This window comes from Periophthalmus magnuspinnatus, chromosome 18 (assembly GCF_009829125.3).
Source record: "Periophthalmus magnuspinnatus isolate fPerMag1 chromosome 18, fPerMag1.2.pri, whole genome shotgun sequence".
Classification (NCBI taxonomy): domain Eukaryota; kingdom Metazoa; phylum Chordata; class Actinopteri; order Gobiiformes; family Gobiidae; genus Periophthalmus; species Periophthalmus magnuspinnatus.
In genome coordinates, this window is record NC_047143.1 from 20,699,968 (window position 1) to 20,718,888 (window position 18,921).

The 18,921-nt window shown below is 39.4% G+C and overlaps 1 protein-coding gene across 3 annotated transcripts in view; it reads left to right on the forward strand.

Moving 5' to 3' along the window:
* The window catches only part of LOC117386591 (glucosidase 2 subunit beta-like), a 270,231-nt gene that overhangs the window by 93,142 nt on the left and 158,168 nt on the right, over positions 1 to 18,921 (forward strand). For all 3 annotated transcript variants that reach the window (XM_033983996.2, XM_055229025.1, XM_033983998.2), the window contains one exon: positions 16,381 to 16,453. In XM_033983996.2, coding sequence (XP_033839887.1) covers positions 16,381 to 16,453 — 73 coding nt within the window. The remainder of the gene's footprint in view (positions 1 to 16,380; positions 16,454 to 18,921) is intronic.

Sequence of the window (18,921 nt, forward strand, 5' to 3'; positions counted from 1 at the left end):
ACCAGGATCGTGTAGAGCGGGTTTATACGAACGTTTTAAGACCAAAATGACGAACCTGAGTTATTCAGTTGTGAGTTGATGGAGCCAAAAGCGCGCCAATGTTCTCTTCATATTTTGAACGCGGCTGCTAGCAGGTTAGCTATGTCCATTTATATATACACTCTATGATTGAAACAAGTCTGATTGCATGATTATGTTTAGTTTCGACTTCAGATGCAACTGAGGGAGTGGTGACCAGACTGATATTAAAAAAAGAAAGAAATACAGAGAGATATTAGATAGACATGACAGGCAAACCCGTTCCCCCACAAACAATAAAATATCTGATTCTGCATAAAAACAGCTAACCCTGTAGTTTGAAAGTTCTGAAATGTGTGATTGTGTTACTTTGTCATTTCATTTCTCAGTCCTTTTGTCAATTCTTCCGGACTTCTTTAAAATGTGAACTTGAACCGAATCCTATATAAACTAAGTTGCAAATCTAATCACAATTGCGATGCTTGTCTTTTATCGCAATTTGATGTTTTTCCCAGTTCATTTGGCCCTGTCCTCCTCTTCCATGTTCCCTCTCCTGCTCTTTTCTCCTGTTCTGCTCTTGGATCTCCCCTCTGACACCCACAGACACCAGCAGACAGTAATGGCCCAGTGGAGATACAGGATACAAAAATGGACATTCTAACATTACATACATTAACAAGGTTTTGACAGATTGTACGGAAGGATTTGTTGATTTGATGATGTAACTCTACGCTATATTTCAGTAAAATCTAGTTATTACTGTCACTTGCTTGTCTCTATGGGGGTGTAATTGCTTTGTCTGGAATGTTCCACAGTATGACATTAACTCATCTTACATTCTTACCGTGAGTGGGGGGGCCTCTCCACACATCTGACCTGTAACTTGGCTTGGTGCCGTCATCTGTGCTCGTCTCCATGGCGAGAGATAAGTTTAGTGCCTTACTGTGCAATAACATCTCCTTGGAGACAAGTAAGGAACCTTTCATTTATCCACTAATTTAAACATCCACTATGTAACTTTTTTGGTGGAGGGACTTACTCATACAGTACATACATATGAAACTAATCTATTTTCCATGGAGACAAGCAGGTGTCAGCACCAGACCAAGTTACAGGTCAGATTGCTGGAGAGGCAAGCCCACTCACTCAAGGTAATATTCAGCAAAAACATCTAATCGTCTGCCCATTTTCTTCCGCTTATCGCTTTGGGAACGCCTTGGGAACATCTTGGGAACGCCTTGGGGTCCCACTGGAGGAGCTGGAGGACGTGTCTGGGGTGAAGGACGTCTGAGAGTCCCTACTTAGACTGCTGCCACCGCGACTCGCAGAAACATTCGCAATGAAATAAATGCTAGATAGATACATTTGATGGAATACTAGAACATTCTAAGCAAAGCAATAACATCGCCATGGAGAGAAGCAGATGGTGTACTCTTTCACTAGAAAAGTTACCATAGACTGTATATATAAATGGACATAGCTACCTCACTAGTTGCCACGTTCCAAATAGGAAGTGAACATGGGTGCGCTTCCAGCTCGACTCGATTCACTTTCTCGTAATTTTGGTCTTAACTCTATAGAGGCAAACGCTATTGTCGCCGATAGATTTGCGGTCGCGAACTTTCCATTACCGTAACGCCGCAACCAATTGTGCTATCATGCAAATTCAAATGGCATCTCAAAGCAGAGAATATTTTACTCTCATTACGTTAATCTGCTTCCGTTCGTCCCTCGAAGATGATAAATCGTGGAGACAGTCAGATATTCAATGCCTCAAAGAAAAAAATATAGATGAATATGTAAAATGGAGGTAGTTGTGTGAAAAAAAATGTAATAAATTCGGATACTTCCTTTAACATGATTTTTATAGCTAAAAAAAGAATAAAGGTCTAGGTATGCTCAGTCCTTAAAGGGTTAAAATGTCCGTATTAACCATCTCTACGTGATCCTGGTATTTTTATTCCTATTTTGTCCCTAAGTTTAGATATGAACATTAATTCGCCGAGGTCGCTCCTGCTAGCATTTGTTAGCATTAGTTTGATTGACAGCGTTGTTAAGCACTCACTCCCTGCTAAACCGGTGGTGGGGGCAGGAAGTGGCGTTACCTTCAACAACCTCGCTCCAGATTGGCTCTTTGGTTGCTATGATACTGCCGGTTAGAATTCCAAATGCGGAACTCCATATTCGCCCCAATAACTGCCATCCTCGACAAGCTTCATTTGACTGGAGCCGAAAGCTACGGGTGATGCCACACTCCCTTAGTCCACTCCTTTATACAGTCTATGAAAGTTACGCAGTGGACCTTTAAGAGGTTTGATCCAGAAACAGACTTATTTCATGGACATTACTGACTAAAAAAGCTCACATAAAAATAATGTATTGTACCATTTACACAATAATAGTTTTATGCAGTTCTTATTTGTTTGTTTAGCCCTTCAGCCTTTGAGTTTCTTGTTCCCGGACTCGCGCCTTGGCTTGTTTTTCACAAATTGAAACAAACTCGACATTTATTGCAGCTTTGCCTACACTAGTGCTGCTGTAGACTAAACATAGTCCCCAGCAGACATGAGTCACCCGGTAAAGGTGCAAAATGAATAAAAATACAGCCATTATAGAGTCCTTCTTTAAGTATCATACAGATTCTCTCTCAACTCTAGACATGTAATAAAAGATGAGGAAGAACTCCTAGTGGTAGATTTTGTTACGGAAGTGTCATTAAAATTAATCAAAAGACTCGCTTGTTAAAACCGCCAATGACTCAAACTAGCCGTGGCACTCCAGGCTGCGAGCTGGAGGAGAAAACGCCAGCAGCCATGTTAGAGGATGGTGGAAAAGGAAGCCACTTACAGTGTCTTTGTCCTGTGTTTGAAGAGAGAGAGGGGGAAAGGAGAGGAAAAAGGAAAGAGATGGAGGGGAGAGAGAGGGGGTGGGGTGTGAGGTGGAGGGAGGAGAGAAAGAGAGAAGACAGAGCGGGAGAGAGGGAGTGAGAGAAAGGGGTCAGGGGTGAGAGAAGGGAGAGGGGGAAAAAGGGAGGAGTGAGAGAGAGGGGGCATAGAGGGAAGTGAGAGGGGCATGAGAGGAAGGGAGAGAGGGAAGAAAGGAGAGCAAGGAGTGAGAGGGAAGAAAAATGAGGGAAGAGAAGGGAAAGAGAGGGGGTGGGGAAAGAGGGGGGTGAGAGAATGGAGGCAGGGGTGAGAGAGGAGGAAAGGGAGGGGACAGAGAGGAAAGAGAGAGGGGATGAGAGGAAGGGAGAGAGGGGAGAACAGAGAGTAAGGGGTGAGAGGGAAGAGAATGGAAAGAGAGGGGTAGGGGGGAAGAGAGAGAGAGGCGAAGTGAGAGTGGGAGAGAGGGAGTGAGAGAAAGGGGTCAGGGGTGAGAGAAGGGAGAGGGGGAAAAAGGGAGGAGTGAGAGAGAGGGGGCATAGAGAGAAGTGAGAGGGGCATGAGAGGAAGGGAGAGAGGGCAGAAAGGAGAGCAAGGAGTGAGAGGGAAGAAAAATGAGGAGAGAAGGGAAAAAGGGGGTGGGGAAACAGGGGGGTGAGAGAATGGAGGCAGGGGTGAGAGAGGAGGAAAGGGAGGGGACAGAGAGGAAAGAGAGAGGGGATGAGAGGAAGGGAGAGAGGGGAGAACGGAGAGTAAGGGGTGAGAGGGAAGAGAATGGAAAGAGAGGGGTAGGGGGGAAGAGAGAGAGAGGCGAAGTGAGAGTGGGAGAGAGGGAGTAAAAGAAAGGGGGTAGGGGTGAGAGGGAGAGTGAGAGGAAAGAAGAGGAAAAAGGGATGACTGAGAGGGGGCAGAGACTGAAGAGAGAGGTGGATGAGAGAAAGGAAGAGAGGGGAGAAAAGAAAGCAAGGGATGAGAGGTGAGTGAGAGGGAAGAAAAATTCGGGGAGCGAAGGGAAAGAGAGGGGAGGTGAGAGCAGGGAGAGAGGGTGTGAGAGATAGGGGGCAGGGGTGAGAGAGGGGGAGTGAGAGGGAGATGAGAGGAAGGGAGAGAGGGTAAAAAGGAGAGTGAGGGATGAGAGGGAAGAAAAATGGGGAAAGAAAAGACAGAGGGGGAGAAAGGGAGGAGTGACAAGGGGAGAGAAGGGAAAGAGGAAGAGAAAGAGAGTGGAAAATAGAGGAGGAACACAGGGTACACAGCTGTCTGCCTTAGGCCCCAAAACATGGTGAATTTTCCTGGTTGCGGTGTTGTTAACCAGCCTCTACCCTCCACAGAGTCACACGCACCATAACTGTCTCACCTGAAAACAGCAGAAGCAGTACTGGCCTTTCTTAACTTGGTGAATATCTCTATAGGATTATAAATGTAACTTTGTACTAAAGAAATTGTTGGTCAACACATTATTACTTGACTAAAAGGGTATGCGGCACTGGCAAAAGCTTCCAAATCTATTATGATCGCACACAAAACCTACTCTGTCTATTTAAGAGTTTACTGGAATTATCTTGCATTATTGTTACGGTATCAGTGGTATAAAATATTGTAGTATACTGTAGTAATATTGTACTTTCATAATATTATCGTAGTATATCTCTGTAACAGAATATCGTGCTTCAAAATGTGTTATCGTGACAGGCCGAAAAGGGCAGATTAAACTGTTCAGTCACCCCCAAAACTCCAGCTAATTCATTCCTTTCTTTCTCCTTTCTGCTGTAGACCATATAAATCCTTATAATCCAAATGAAATAATTACTCAACTAGTAAAAAGTTTTGTTGACCATTACACCATCGAACGAAGCGACTGAAGGACTACAGCTCAACGTTTAACTAGTTAAGCCGCCGACACTGAGGAACTGTTTCCACCCAAATCAATTCTACTTTGCTAAACGTAATTGGGCTAAGCTGCTACTTGGGTTGTTGGTATTTTACTCCCTAAATCAAAGCTGTTGATCTGCAATTAGTTTATTCCGTGTAGTTGTTTTGGGGCTGGTTAAATCTGCTTGTTCTGAAACTGAATATTTGTTTTTCACAAATAGCAGATAGCATTATTTGTCTGCTGTATTGTACCGAATGAATTTGATCATTTTGAGAAAGTCATTTTGGAAAAGGCGTGAGGTAGAAGGGGTAATGGAAGGTAAGGAAGTAAAAGTACTGTACTTAAGTTGAATTTTTAGCTCTCTGTACTTTACTTAAGTATATTTTACAGTGGAAATGTTTTACTTTTACTTCCGTACATTTGAGAGCATGCATGTGTACTTTCTACTCCACTCCATGATTTGAGGAGTTATTTTTACCATATTCGCAGTAACATCTTGACTAAAGTTTTCAAGTTCAAGCATCGAATTTGAGCAGACAAAAAACAAACAAACACAAAATTAATAAGAAAAAATAAGAAATTGAGTCGTAGAGCTACATTTAAAAATGAATATCACTACATTTAACACTTATGTGAAATATATTTACGTTTTACTCTTAAGGGACATTTTTAAACGAGTACTTAAATACTTTTACTTTTCATGTGATAGTTTTACTTTTACATGAGTAACTTTACCTCTGCATCTTTACTTTTACTTAAGTAACAAAACTGAGTACTTCATCCACCACTGGGTAGATGTACTCCTGTGACGTGCAGTTAAATCTTTTCCTCAAATTAAAACTCTATAGTTACAATTCAACAGGGATACAGTTTTAATCAAAGGTCAATAGCCACTTTTGTGTCAGTAAAGGAGCACATTTCAAGCTTTGGAGGAATATATTGGATTTTTATGTGTGTGTCATAAAATTAATTAAAAACCATTGAATATACCAAATACTGTGAATATCTTTTGAATATATATTGTTCAGATCTAATATTTATTAAAAAAAATCTTCAAAAGTACAGACTTGAAGGAATTTTGTCCACTAATCTGAAGGTTGGTGGTTTGAATCCTCCTCTCGACATAAACATCGTTGGTAGAGCGGTCAGATCCACTGACCCACAGGTTGGCGGGGCGATTCCAGCTTCCACAGATGAATGCTGTCGTGTCCTTGGGCAAGACACGTAACTCATCTCACCCCTAGTGTCTGCGGACATTGGTGTATGAATGTGTGTGTGAATGGGTGATGTGTTCCCTGTTGTAAAGCGCTTTGAGTACATTGAGGAGAGAGACTGCGTATAAATGTATAAATGGACATAGCTAACTTTCTAGCCACCACGTTCCAAAAAGGAAGTGAGCATGGAAGCGCTTTTGGCTCTATCGACTCTGACTCCAATTTACTTGCTAAGCTTCGTCCGTTTGGTCTTAACATGTTCGTATTAACCCTATGCACGTGATCCTGATGTTTTTATTTCTCTATTGTGTCCATTAATCCAGCTCTGAACAAGATTTTTGTTTATTAATAACAGACAAACCAGGTGCCTTCTTTCCCCAAAGTCGCCCCCTGTTAGCGTTAGCCACAGGTTTGATTGACAGCGTTGCAAAGCACTCGCTCCCTGTTAAACCAGTGGATTGGCTCTTTGGTTGCTATGATACTCGCGATCAGAACTTTGCTACAAATTCGCCCCTGTAACTGCTAGCCTCGATGAGCTTCGTTTCACTGGAGCTGGACGCTATGGTTGACGTCACAATCGCTTAGTCCACTTCTTTACACTGTGGTTGAGGAAAATGCTATATCAACATGTGACCATTTATTATTATCCAATAGTTGCATTATATTTACATTCAGCATATGTGAATGTGCATTTGTCAATGCATATATTTCTTATTATTGGATGGTATGTCAAGGTAAATGTGAACGAAGTCAAGAGATAGAGTTTATTCAGTACTTATTGATATAATTTAAAGCTCCTTTCCGATGCCTGAGTCTCTCTTAAGTCTTTGTAAGAATCCTATAGTTCCTGTTTGCTCTAATAACTTCCCTGGATGATAACACGTCAATCATTTTCTCGTGTGTGCTCTGCTTCCTGGTGGCCGTGCCTATCAATAAATATCACATTGGATTTCCACTTAAAGTAATACGTATTGATGCAGTTTGGTCAGATGTAGATTATGAAATTACCAGAAGTTCATCTTGTATTACATCTGTGAGCCATAGATAAAGTGGATATTAAAGGTGCACTTTGGAACTTTTCTGCTAAGGGGATGTCATTGCTTTGCTTGGAAGGTTCTACAGTATGGCATTAAACACCAGTCTAGTATTTATTTAATTATATTTGTTTTTATTACTCAAAAAATACCTTAAAAAACATGCATTCTTACTGTGAGTGGGCTCCCTCTCCACAGAGCTGACTTGGAATTTGGTCACTACTTGTCTTCATAAAGATTAATACTATACTATGGGACATTCTAGACAAAGCAATAACCATGACAACGAGCAGACAGCGTACCCTTCACCAGAAAAGTTCCGCAGTGTAGTATTAACACTAAAAAGTTGTGTTGATATACTGAAAATATAGCAGAAGGGTTTTTGCACACTCCATATCGCCTTTCCATCCGTGCTCTTGTGTCCAAAGTTAAGCTCGGCGAAGACCTCCCCAAATGTCAGTGAGGAGTTCAGTTTGCATTAGCAGCAGTGTGGAGAGGCCAAGGAGATTCTGGGTGAAGCGCAAACATTGTCCTGGTGTCACTTCTTACCACCCAAATGTGCGAAAAGGCCTGGCATGAATTCTGCAACCTGCTCATAAACTATAAATGTAACTCCAGACAGCTGGCACGAGCGGACTACCTCGTTTTTTCATTAAATGTTCACCATGTTATTTTTCCGGTGAAGGGTTCTGTCACCATGGATATGTGATTGCTGGGAAAGCTCCACAGTGGAGCATTATCCATCTTGCATTTATTCAAATGCAGATGTTTCATTGTGTATTGTTAAAACAAACTTGAAAAATATACAATGTTATTGTGAGTGGGGAGACAGCTCACTCAGTTACTTGTCTTTCAACACATGGATTATAGTTGTTAATCTATAATAAGAAATTACACTTTGAGTGCAGATTGTGTAAATTGCATGTTTTTCAACATATAAACATTATAGATGTGTCTGAGACCAAGCAGTGTTGTTTATATGTTGTTTATATGTTGTTTATATGTTGTATTGTAAACTGCTAAAACTGAAGTAGTCATATGTAATGAACTGTAACACAAAGCTTGCAGTTATCTTGTATTGTGCTGCATGGACATAGATAAACTGTGAAAACAAGTACTGTGCGCTTTGCAAAATTTCACACCGACCATACTCACTTTTGTCAGTTCTTGTTGTTAAAGCAAAAATCAAAGATAACCTAATTTTTTTCTTTAGAAGTTGAATATTAAAACTCCATCAGTTCCTATTTAAATGTTATGCATTTGGACAATCCCTGAGGCTTGGAAGCTTTTATTCCCTTTAAGTTTGCCTCTCTTTCTCAAAATGCTTAGCTGTTTATAGTTCAGTTACAGTAAACACTGGAAAATGTATTCACATAAAGGTACACTATGTAACTTTCCTGATGGAGGAAACTGCATAGAAAGGTCCGGGTGTCCATGCTGTGAAGCGCGAGTGCTAGCCTCTCTGCCACCATTCCACACTATGGCATTAAACTATTGTCACAGAGACAAGAAGGTGACGCCACCAGACCAAATTACAGGTCATATCCGTGGAGCGCTGAGCTTGCAAAGATTGCACATTTTTCAAGGAAATTCAAAGTTTAATGAATGCTAGATATATGAGTCCAATGTTATACTATGGAATGTTCTATTAAGTTGAACATTTACACAAACAGTGCAAACGTGATCCACTAATTTGATGTTGGACTGATTTGGTTAGATTGTTGTGTTTTAAGTTATAAAACTGATTGAATAGACTACATTCCCTGCAACTGGTAACCATGAAATAAGGGGATTAGTATGTTGCCCATTAAACATTAAAGATCTTTCTGTACAGTGTAACATTTCAATTGAGCGGATCGCTTTGGGATCACGAGGAAAAGAAAGTCACATGTAGGCGTTGCTGCTGTCATGAATATAGGTCTACCACATGGAGAAAAACACCACTGGTATTACATAAGAGGGTATATTCCGTGTGATTTAGCCCGCCCATCGACGTGGCTATTTAAATTTCATCTCTTTCTCTCAACTCCCTCTGAGCTTTTAGTCATTTATTTTGATTAGGGCTGTTTTTTTAAGATGCGTCTCTTAAGTCACTCGCAGTGGGAAAGCGGGTTGGCACGAATGGTGGTACTGGGGGGAACCAAATGAAGTCTGTTTGATGATCATAAATTCAGAAATATCTTCTTGTCAATTAATTAGCAGCTTCCTGGATTCCTGCGTGTAAGTCTTTTCGTTCGCTAGGCCCGGATCTCGGCAGACCAATACCCCCGGTGCAGCCATTGTAAGTCTAAATTGGTACACGCGTCTATGGAAACAGTTGAATAAAGATCCCTCATAGACTTGCACTTGTGTTTGAGAGCTGCTTGCTTTTCTGTAATGTTTTTTTTTTTTTTTTTTCTAAACAGTGTGCAGTGTGAAAATACCGCTTGATAGCTGTTGTGTTTTATAGGTACACACAATACATGGAATGGCTTTCTGGACATACAAAAACATATTGGTTAAAAGGGACATTAGGCTTTAAAAACATGAAAAACATCACAAGTTTCACTGGCTAGAGGTGTGCCGGTAATAAGACAGACTAGCATGCTGATAGTCCACTTCATGATTATCAAACTCTAAAAGGCTTAATAATTAGATGCAGAGCTGCTTATACAATCTATCTGTACAGGAAATGTTGCTCATACATGGGAAAAAAAAAGAGGTACAAATGGGTTAAGTGCATTTTCAAGCTCTCAAGACACATTTAGAGCATCAAACATCGCGTAGTTCCATAGTTCCATACTCTCTGCAATGCATGCTGGGCCCTTGTCTTGTTGTCATGGGAATACTTGAGTTGTTATCCCACACATTGCTGCTGTATAGTTTATGGAGGTTTACACACAGTGATGATCCAGTGATGAGTTTTGTGATTAAATGCATTGAAAGTTTTACCTTGACATCATTATGTGTGCTCCATTCCAGCTTGAACTGATCTGGAAATATGACAGAAATGTAGCATGTTCACAGTTGTGTTAGCTTTTACAAATACTTTTTTACAATATAAATCGGTTTGTTGTGGAATTTCTACAAGCAAAACAACTAAAGAATAAAAATGAACTGGGGAGTTGTCTTGAATCAAAGAGACTGATTTATTAAAGCAATCGTGCACATAATTGTAAAGAGGTACCTGTCCCCTTCAGAGCATCATTTTGCTCTAAGGCTTAGAGCAGGGTGTTCATTACCTCGATTGCGATCTACCAGTCGATCGCGATCTACCAGTCGATCGCGAAGGCATTTTGGGTAGATCACGTCCCGTCATCCATCCAGTCACATGACTAATATACAGGATAACCAGTCAGATTACACCTGACCCGAGGTCACATCATGGGCACTGCACACGCATAAACAAGCACGAGTTAGTTTAACCCTATAGCGTCGGATCCTATCGTCGCTGATAGAGTGCGGTTGCGGACTTTCCAGCAGCGTAACTCCGCAACTAGTCGTGCTCTCATGTAAATTCAAACGGCGTCTCAAAGCGGAGACATGAGGCTATCTAAATATTTTACCGTCATTACGGTAATCTGCCTCTGTTGTCCCTCGAAGGTGATGAATGAGAGCGCGGGGGCTGTGGGGATTTTCCCAGTCATTTATTCGATGTCTAAAAGAAAAAATATGGATGGATGTGTAAAATAGAAGTAGTTGTGTGAAAAAATGCAGTAAATTCTGATACTTCGTTTAACATGATTTTTATGGCTATAAAAAAAGATAAAACCGTAATCAACATGATTAACTCTGTTATCGCTTTCAAACTAAAAATGCAATTTTACTCCTGGCTGGCTGTCAGATTCCATTCAGTGCAAGTCATCAGAGCACTAATCATCATTCAAGTAATTATGAACATGTAAGAAGTTCAATTGTGCTGTGCAGTATTATCTCATGACATTGTGCAAGGTATCAAAATGCACTGTACATGTAAGAATTCATAATACATTTACAAATAAATATATGTTTAAAATTTTTGTTTTAGGTGGTAGATCTTTCAGACACGATCATTTTAAAAGTAGCTCACATACTGAAAAAGTCTGAGCACCCCTGCTCTAAACTGTGTCAGTGTCAGCACATACAGCATATTTACACCACACAGATTAGAATTACATGAACCAGAAAACCAGTTTAGACCCATTAGAAAAAGCACAAGGCCAGAACATACATCCATCAGCCTATATGACAAACTACAAATTAGGTAAAACACTGTAAGTAAAGATTTCCATAACAGGTTCGGATCTTATAAGTATGTATATATAACGATGAGTACTATGTGACTTGTTGTTCAAAGTATGATGGATGGATGCATGACTTTTGGGGGTCAGTGGATACTTTTTTTGTATTTGCAGTAAAATATTGTGTTTTTTTGTATTACAATAAGATTTGGGCTGTAGAGGGTTGCATAATAAAATTCTGTGAGTCATTATAGATGCTTAAGTGTTCTGTTTTTCTAGTTTTTTGGGGGATAATTCTGCTTCTGGTTTGGTTTCAGTCTTGCCGTTTGACGTCTGTGTTTGCTTTAGAAATATGTTTATGTCAATATCTGTTGAAGGAGTAAATAAAAATAAATAAATAACTAAATAAATACATATTATGTCAATATCTGTTGAAGGAGTAAATAAAAATAAATAAATAACTAAATAAATACATAACTAATTTAATAAATAAATAAATAAATAAATAAATAGATAAATAAATGAATATAATCAATGGATTTCAAAAAATGACTAAAATCGTATATAAAAATTTTTTTGGGGAAAAAATGTATGTATAGATATTTTCTGCATGAGATTAAATACTTTTCTCTACCACAGTCAGTACTGATGTATCCATATTTGTGTATTTGTATAGATCTGCCCTTCACTACAGACACATCCTTAAAGTGAAACCATAAGGACAAGACAATTTGCAACGCGTTATAATAACACCACTTATCTTTTTGTATGTTTATAAAGGAACAATCTTAAGGACAGCTGCTGCTTTGTTCTTGCCTTTAGGGGTTGAAATCTATAGCACTTAAGGTTTAGCACGTCTGAATCACAGCCAGAGTATACAATTCCTTTCATGCTCACACAAATAAGATGAATCAACACCTATCCAAGCATGAGTGTGGGATCTAGGCCTGTCACAATAACACATTTGAAGTATGATATATTGCAACATTAAGCGATAATATTGAAACTACGTAAAAAGGTCCTATATCGTACTGTTTCATCTGTGTTTTAATGTTTCATTCACACATGTTTAACACACAAATCCTACATATATAAGCTGTGTTCTTCTGTCAAACTGAAAACACTCTGTTCCACCTTGTGATGTCATCTAGTAGTAATACAGGAAATGCTCAATTTGATCATTTCAGTCCTGGATTTGCCTGAAATTATAGCTATTGTTTTAGCCTCATTGAAACTTCCTTCGCTCCTCGGTGTACCAGCAGATATTAGAGACTTTCTACTGATAATCTCAACTGTCCAAAAATATAGAACAAAAATATTTTAAAAATAAAGCAACAACTTCAGCTGAAGTATTGAAGAGTAAAGCAGTTCAATAGAGGGTAAAAATAGCTGTTAACCTTAAAACTACCACTGAACGACATCAGAACAGAACATTTTGAGCTTTGGAGATGCAGACAGCTCAATAATCCAGGGTTACTCAAACATGTGTGGATGAAACAAAACACAGCTCCAGGTATGATTTTGAGGATGTTCCAGCATTATAACACGCGTAAAATGAATCAGATAATCTCTTTCAACTCACAGCGATCACTCACTACATTTATCCATAGGAAAAACGGGTGAAGTGTCTTGCCCAAGGACACTACTTTGCACCTGTTCAAGCTGGAATTGAACTCCCAGTGGTCAAATGCAATAACAACTGAACCACTGCTAGCCATAATATGTATGTTTATTTACAAATTAATGTCTTAAACGTTAAATGTTGGACAGATCATGTATTGTCTATTATTTAAATACGACACTGCACACTTAATGCCACTTCAATTCTAATGCAGAAACAAGTAGGCCCTTCTGCAACTTTATTGATTGATTTATTTGGTAAGGTGTTTATCCACAGACCCAAAGGTTGGCAGTTCAAATCCCGCTCTCGACATAAAAACATCATTAGCCGAGCCGTTGAAGCCACTGATCGGCGATGCGATTCCAGCGGATGAATCCTGATTGAATACTGAATGAATACTGTCATCCTTGGGCAAGACACTTGACCCACCTCGCCCCCAGTGTCTGCGTACATCGGTGTATGTGCGAATGGATGAGTGGTTCCTTGATTTAAAGCGCTATGAGTGCCTTGAAGGTGGAAAAGCGCTGTATATGTGACCATTTAGCATTTTATTGCAATCAGAGGGTTCGCTATCTTTAAAACAAACAGCGACTGAAAATCCGCCGTAAACTTTCGTTAACTCGCCCCATGATAAAATACTGCTCTTTGACATAGTATTAGTATTCCTTTAAGGCGCTTTCAGATTGGACCCTAACCTGGACAAAGGCAAAATAAATAATGCAGCTCCGATCAATACTCCATTTTGGTGACCATCCATCACAGTAGTGGAGTGGTCCAGCCCCCCATTGGCCTATTCATCAAACCGGTCTTGGCCTGTACCATATCACACTCCCATTCAGTCAAAAAAACTCAACTTTTTCTCTCATTTTTTACTTTTCGTTGCTATTTCACAACGTTACATTGGCCGACGATTCCCATTCCCCGCGCAGCATACCGTGATTTCTATGCAACAGAAAAAGGAGAAACAATATGCCACTGCTCTGTACCAGTCATCCAAACCAATTCTGAATTTCCTTTGTCCCATCTGTGGATACCTTGTCACTATTTGTCATCTCAAAAAAAAACACAAGGGGATAAAAATGACGAAGTGTTGGCGGCTGTTTCTCTACTACGCACTGTCAGTATAATCTGTTTTTTAGTTTTGCCTTCGAGCATCAACAACCCTAACCCTTAAGCTAATATTTTGATATTTACCGTCAACATTTCTGGCGCTCTGGAAGGATTATCCCTCTTTTTAAATCTCCCGAAAAGGTAACTTGGATCTTGCCGAGCGAACTTGCCGTGCTAAAAGGAACAATTAAGAGCTAAAATAGTTTTTCTTTGGCACGCCGTCGTCTTGTCTCCCCTGCGACCTATACAAAGGCGTTCAGCCATGTTGTCTTTCATCATTAACTCTCTCTCAAAGGCCCCTGGGAGACGGTGGAAGCGTGCACTTTTGTAACATCAAGCGTTACATCCGTCTACTGCATACAGTCAGGGCTGCAGTCTCCTTTAAAGCGACTATGACATGTTGGATTAAATCGCAGTTAAGATTATTTGAGATTTTGCTATAAATATTTTACAGAACTGTATGCAGTTTTAAAAATATAGGTACAGCAATCACAACTGAGCCTAGGTTGCCAGTGCCTTAGCCAGCATATAGAGAACACATACACGTTTTTTATCATTCTCATTATAGAAGCAGCAGAAGCACTGATTAATGACTGGCTGCAGGTGCTGGGGTTTAGGTAGCGAGGATTCATATCAGAGACAGTCCTTTTATGTTTAAACCAACTGGATTTCATTGAACCTGGCAACCCAAATACGAGACTCATTCTGCTTTCTGATTGGATAAACGTGTTGAGAACTAAAACAGCAAATTACAACAACTTGGTCACCACTGTTATCAGTAAAAGCTATATTTGATTTGTCTGCCTCATACACTGCCTGGCCAAAAAAAAAGTCGCCACCAAAAAAAAGGTCACACACTCTAATATTTGGTTGTTCCGCGTTTAGCTTTGATTACGGCACGCATTCACTGTGGCATTGTTTCGATTTCACTTCTGCAATGTCGCAAGATTTATTTCCATCCTGTGTTGCATTAATTTTTCACAAGATCTTGCATTGATGATGGTCGAGTCTGACCGCTGCACAAAGCCTTCTCCAGCACATCCCAAAGATTCTCAATGGGGTTAAGGTCTGGACTCTGTGGTGGACAATCCATGTGTGAAAATGATGTCTCATGCTCCTGATCCACTCTTTCACAATTTGAGCCCGATGAATCCTGGCATTGTCATGTTGGAATATGCCCGTGTCATCAGGGAATAAAAAATCTATTGATGGAATAACCTGGTCATTCAGTATATTCAGGTGTCAGCTGACCTCATTCATGCTGAACCTAGACTTGACCAACTGCAGATGGTTCATACCTATTTGCTTAGTTAAATCCAGGTGGTGACATTTTTTTTTTTGGCCAGGCAGTGTATTTGGGGATGCTGTTCCTTGAAAAAATCCAATTTGGCCATTTGGAACTACAGGGTGTCTATAAAGTGTAAAAAGTGCATTACAAAGGCAGTTGATAAGATATTTTAATCAGACTTGTTCTTTTGTACCCAGTGGTTTCCAAAGTTTTTTGCCCTCATTTAATATCTCTATATGGGCACCATTAGTCGCATGAAGCACATAACGAAGGTACTGGATTTCTTGTCATGTTCGCTGTAGCAGAGCCTCATCAATGGTTGCAATCGCATCTGTTATCGTTTGCTTTAGTTCAGTAATGTCCCGTATCTTTGTTTGATACACGATATCTTTAACACAGCCCCATAGAAAGAAATCCAAAGGTGTGATATCTGGTGAACGTGGAAGCCGTCCAGTCCAACAGTCTGGAAATGTTTGATTGAGGAACTCACGAACATGCAGACCCCAATGTGATTAAAAACTTTTATAACCACTTAGCACAATTGAACAAATATAATTAATATATCTTATCAATCGCCTTTGTAATTGAATTTTAAAATTGTAAAAAGACCTTATGGACACCCTGTATAACTTGTACTTAGCAAACTAGCATCGTAGACTAGACCAAAACTCCAAATGTGCACAGAAATTAATATTCGACAAATAAAAATACATGAAAACACATTTTGGTGAATTCATTTTTAATAGGATGGAGAAAAATAACTTTCTTTCGTTTAAATTGTGGCTAACTTTTGGATGGAATTCTGACTGTCCCTAGTGTGATGCCATTCATGTTTTAGATTAGAACTGCTCCACTTCCTGTAATTTTCAACATATTTAGCAACTTTTCTTCACAAACTTGTAAAACTATCATTTATATTTACAGCAGGTACTATCCCCACTATATTAAGTCAAAATAAAAAAAAAAAAATCACAAAGCCCTGTCAGACGCTTTAAATCCCCTTTTGCCAGCACATGCGTGGGGAAACAGTGGCTCCTTTGTGCGCGTTGTGCATTAAACCAGGTGATGTGGAAGGTCTCGTAAGTCTACACATCTCTGACCTTGTTCTCTCTCCCTCTCTGCTTCCATTATGTATCCACAGATCAAAGAGACGCATGCAGCCGGAGCAGGCAGGTCTGTGGGTGAAGATCCCCATTTGAAAGCAGCTGATAGAGGTAAGAGAATTTTAGCTTAAAGCACAACATGGCGCCATCAAAACGCACTCAAAATACTCCCGGTTGCTTTACGGAGCCATATGTTGTTTGTGAATACCAGCAATAGAATCTATACAGTGTGTAGTCTGAAATTGGACATTCAAACTGACAGATTTGAGATATGGTTTGCAAAGTTTAGCTAAATTGTGTAAACTATAATAACAGTACGTCTTAGTTAGTCTTAATACGTGTGAACAAAGACTTAATTTTTAATGAATGAATAGTTACAGTCATTTTGGTTGATTTTATTGCACTGAAAAATGTATAAAAACACGTGTCCTTACTGTGAGTGGGCTTGCATCTCCACAAACCTGACTCTTATTTAGCCCGTAAAAGGGCCTCCATCTGCTTGTTTCCATGGAAATGTTGTTCACTGGCTATGGCATTCCACAGTATGGCACACAGCATATCTAGCTCCATGTCCCTAAGTGCAGTTTTAACTTTTTATTTCCGTGGAATCATCCAGTTGACCTTTTACCTACAGAAAGTTACATACTATCACTTTAATGAATACCTTAAGTAGAACTGCTAACCCCTGTATCATTGTTAATTAGCAATTTGTTCATTCATTATGACTAAAGCCTTTATACATGCTTTATTAAGGCTAATTAAGGAATAGTTATTTTAAAGTAGTACCCACATTTGTACGTGTTTCTTCTTCTAAAACACATAGTTATAGCTGAATACTTTAGTTCAGATGTATGCTTTGAATCAGAGGTTTTGCATGTGGCTAGTTTGAACACCCCTTTAGACTAGCTAGCTAAGCTAATTTAGTCGGTTGTGACCTGTTTGTACTGTAGTCCCACACAATTTAAGATACACATTAATCTTTTCAGCATCTCCCAAGGTACGTCTTTGGAGATCATTTGTTCCAGGCTTTTGAACATGAGACTAAATTTGACTGCATTTATTATTTTCACTTCAAAACACACGTTTCCTCTAACAGTTTTCTTCAAAATTGGGAGTCCATTTGAAGTCTAAATATTGTTTGTGGCCACTTCAAATGGCTCTGGTACAAAGTGTGAAAATTACCTTGGCTTGAGGAGGCCAGGGGCACTGGTTACATGATGTTCCCATTCAACACGTTTCATCCTGTGTGCTGGTTACCATGGCTTTGTGATACCAATGATGTTTCGTTTTCTCTTTTTTTTCATCACATCCTTTGAAAATCAGATCTGTATAAGTAGTGAATAAATATAGCAGATACTTGTGGGTCAATGCTTTCACTTTCAATAGACCTGTTCTTTGATGGACTTTTAGGGCAGTTTTATACCTTGGCTAAGAGTCATGTTTAATATTCAGTAAGGCTGTGCAATAACCCCATTTTTATAGAGTGTATATTTCCATGATAATGAGACTTTGGGCAATTACTCCGTTGTCTACTAGCAGTGGTGGAACTCTGTCAGTATGAAAATGAACGACTGTATTTCATTTACACTGTTTAACCTAAATGGCACATTAGCAATTGCGCCACATATTAGTCAAATGGCCATGTCCTCACACTGGGGCCTGAACAGCAGTAGTAACGTTTGGATGACATTTTCAGGAAAGATGAGTAATAGGTCATGTGATTGTGGATTTACTATCATTTTGGAGCAAGGCCAAAGTTACAAGACTTCAGCCATGAGAAACGGGGTTAGTATGGGGACAATGCAGTGGTTTATGAATGGATCGTTACCATTACTAGATATAAGGGTCTTGTTTTCTCTGAGTAGCACATTTTCTAAAACTTTGGATTGATTAGATTGAGATTCAGTGTATTGTTAATGATAGAGTAGCAGAGTTCAGCCATTTTACTATTTTTTTGTATTAAATGGCACAGATTAAAAGTTGGTCTTGTTTATGTTCAGGAAACTCAGGAAACGTTTGTATTTTTTCCATTGTTTATTTGTTATTTACATTAGTATGAGCATGAATGTATGTGTATTTTAAACGTCTTTGCTTAGCCTGCATGTCCCATCATGCACCAGGTGACTGTGTGCCAGCCCATTTTGATCATGTGACCTACATCTATGACTTTAAACCTGCTCTGTGACCGCCATCTCGAGTTTGCCCTGATGAAGGCCGGAAACATGTTGCTGTGATTTTAACTTTATCTGCCTTGTTGTAATGAAGCCTTTTAATTATTTTGTACTTTTTGAGTGCCTCAGTTTTTAATAATATTAATTAATTGACTTTTTGGCACATCCCCCAAACCCTACCTCAACTTTCAATGCCACATTCAAATCATTTGTAGTATTGACTGTAGTATTTGTCATTTGTTTGCGTTGTAATTTGCAGCATACTTGAACTTCTACTCCTACTTTTTAATGCCAATACAATCAACCAATTTAATCTACTACCATAACAGTGAGTGTGAGTGTTTGAAATTACACATACGCATTTGAATACCACGTTTCTGCCTCACTAACCTTTGCATACACAATATT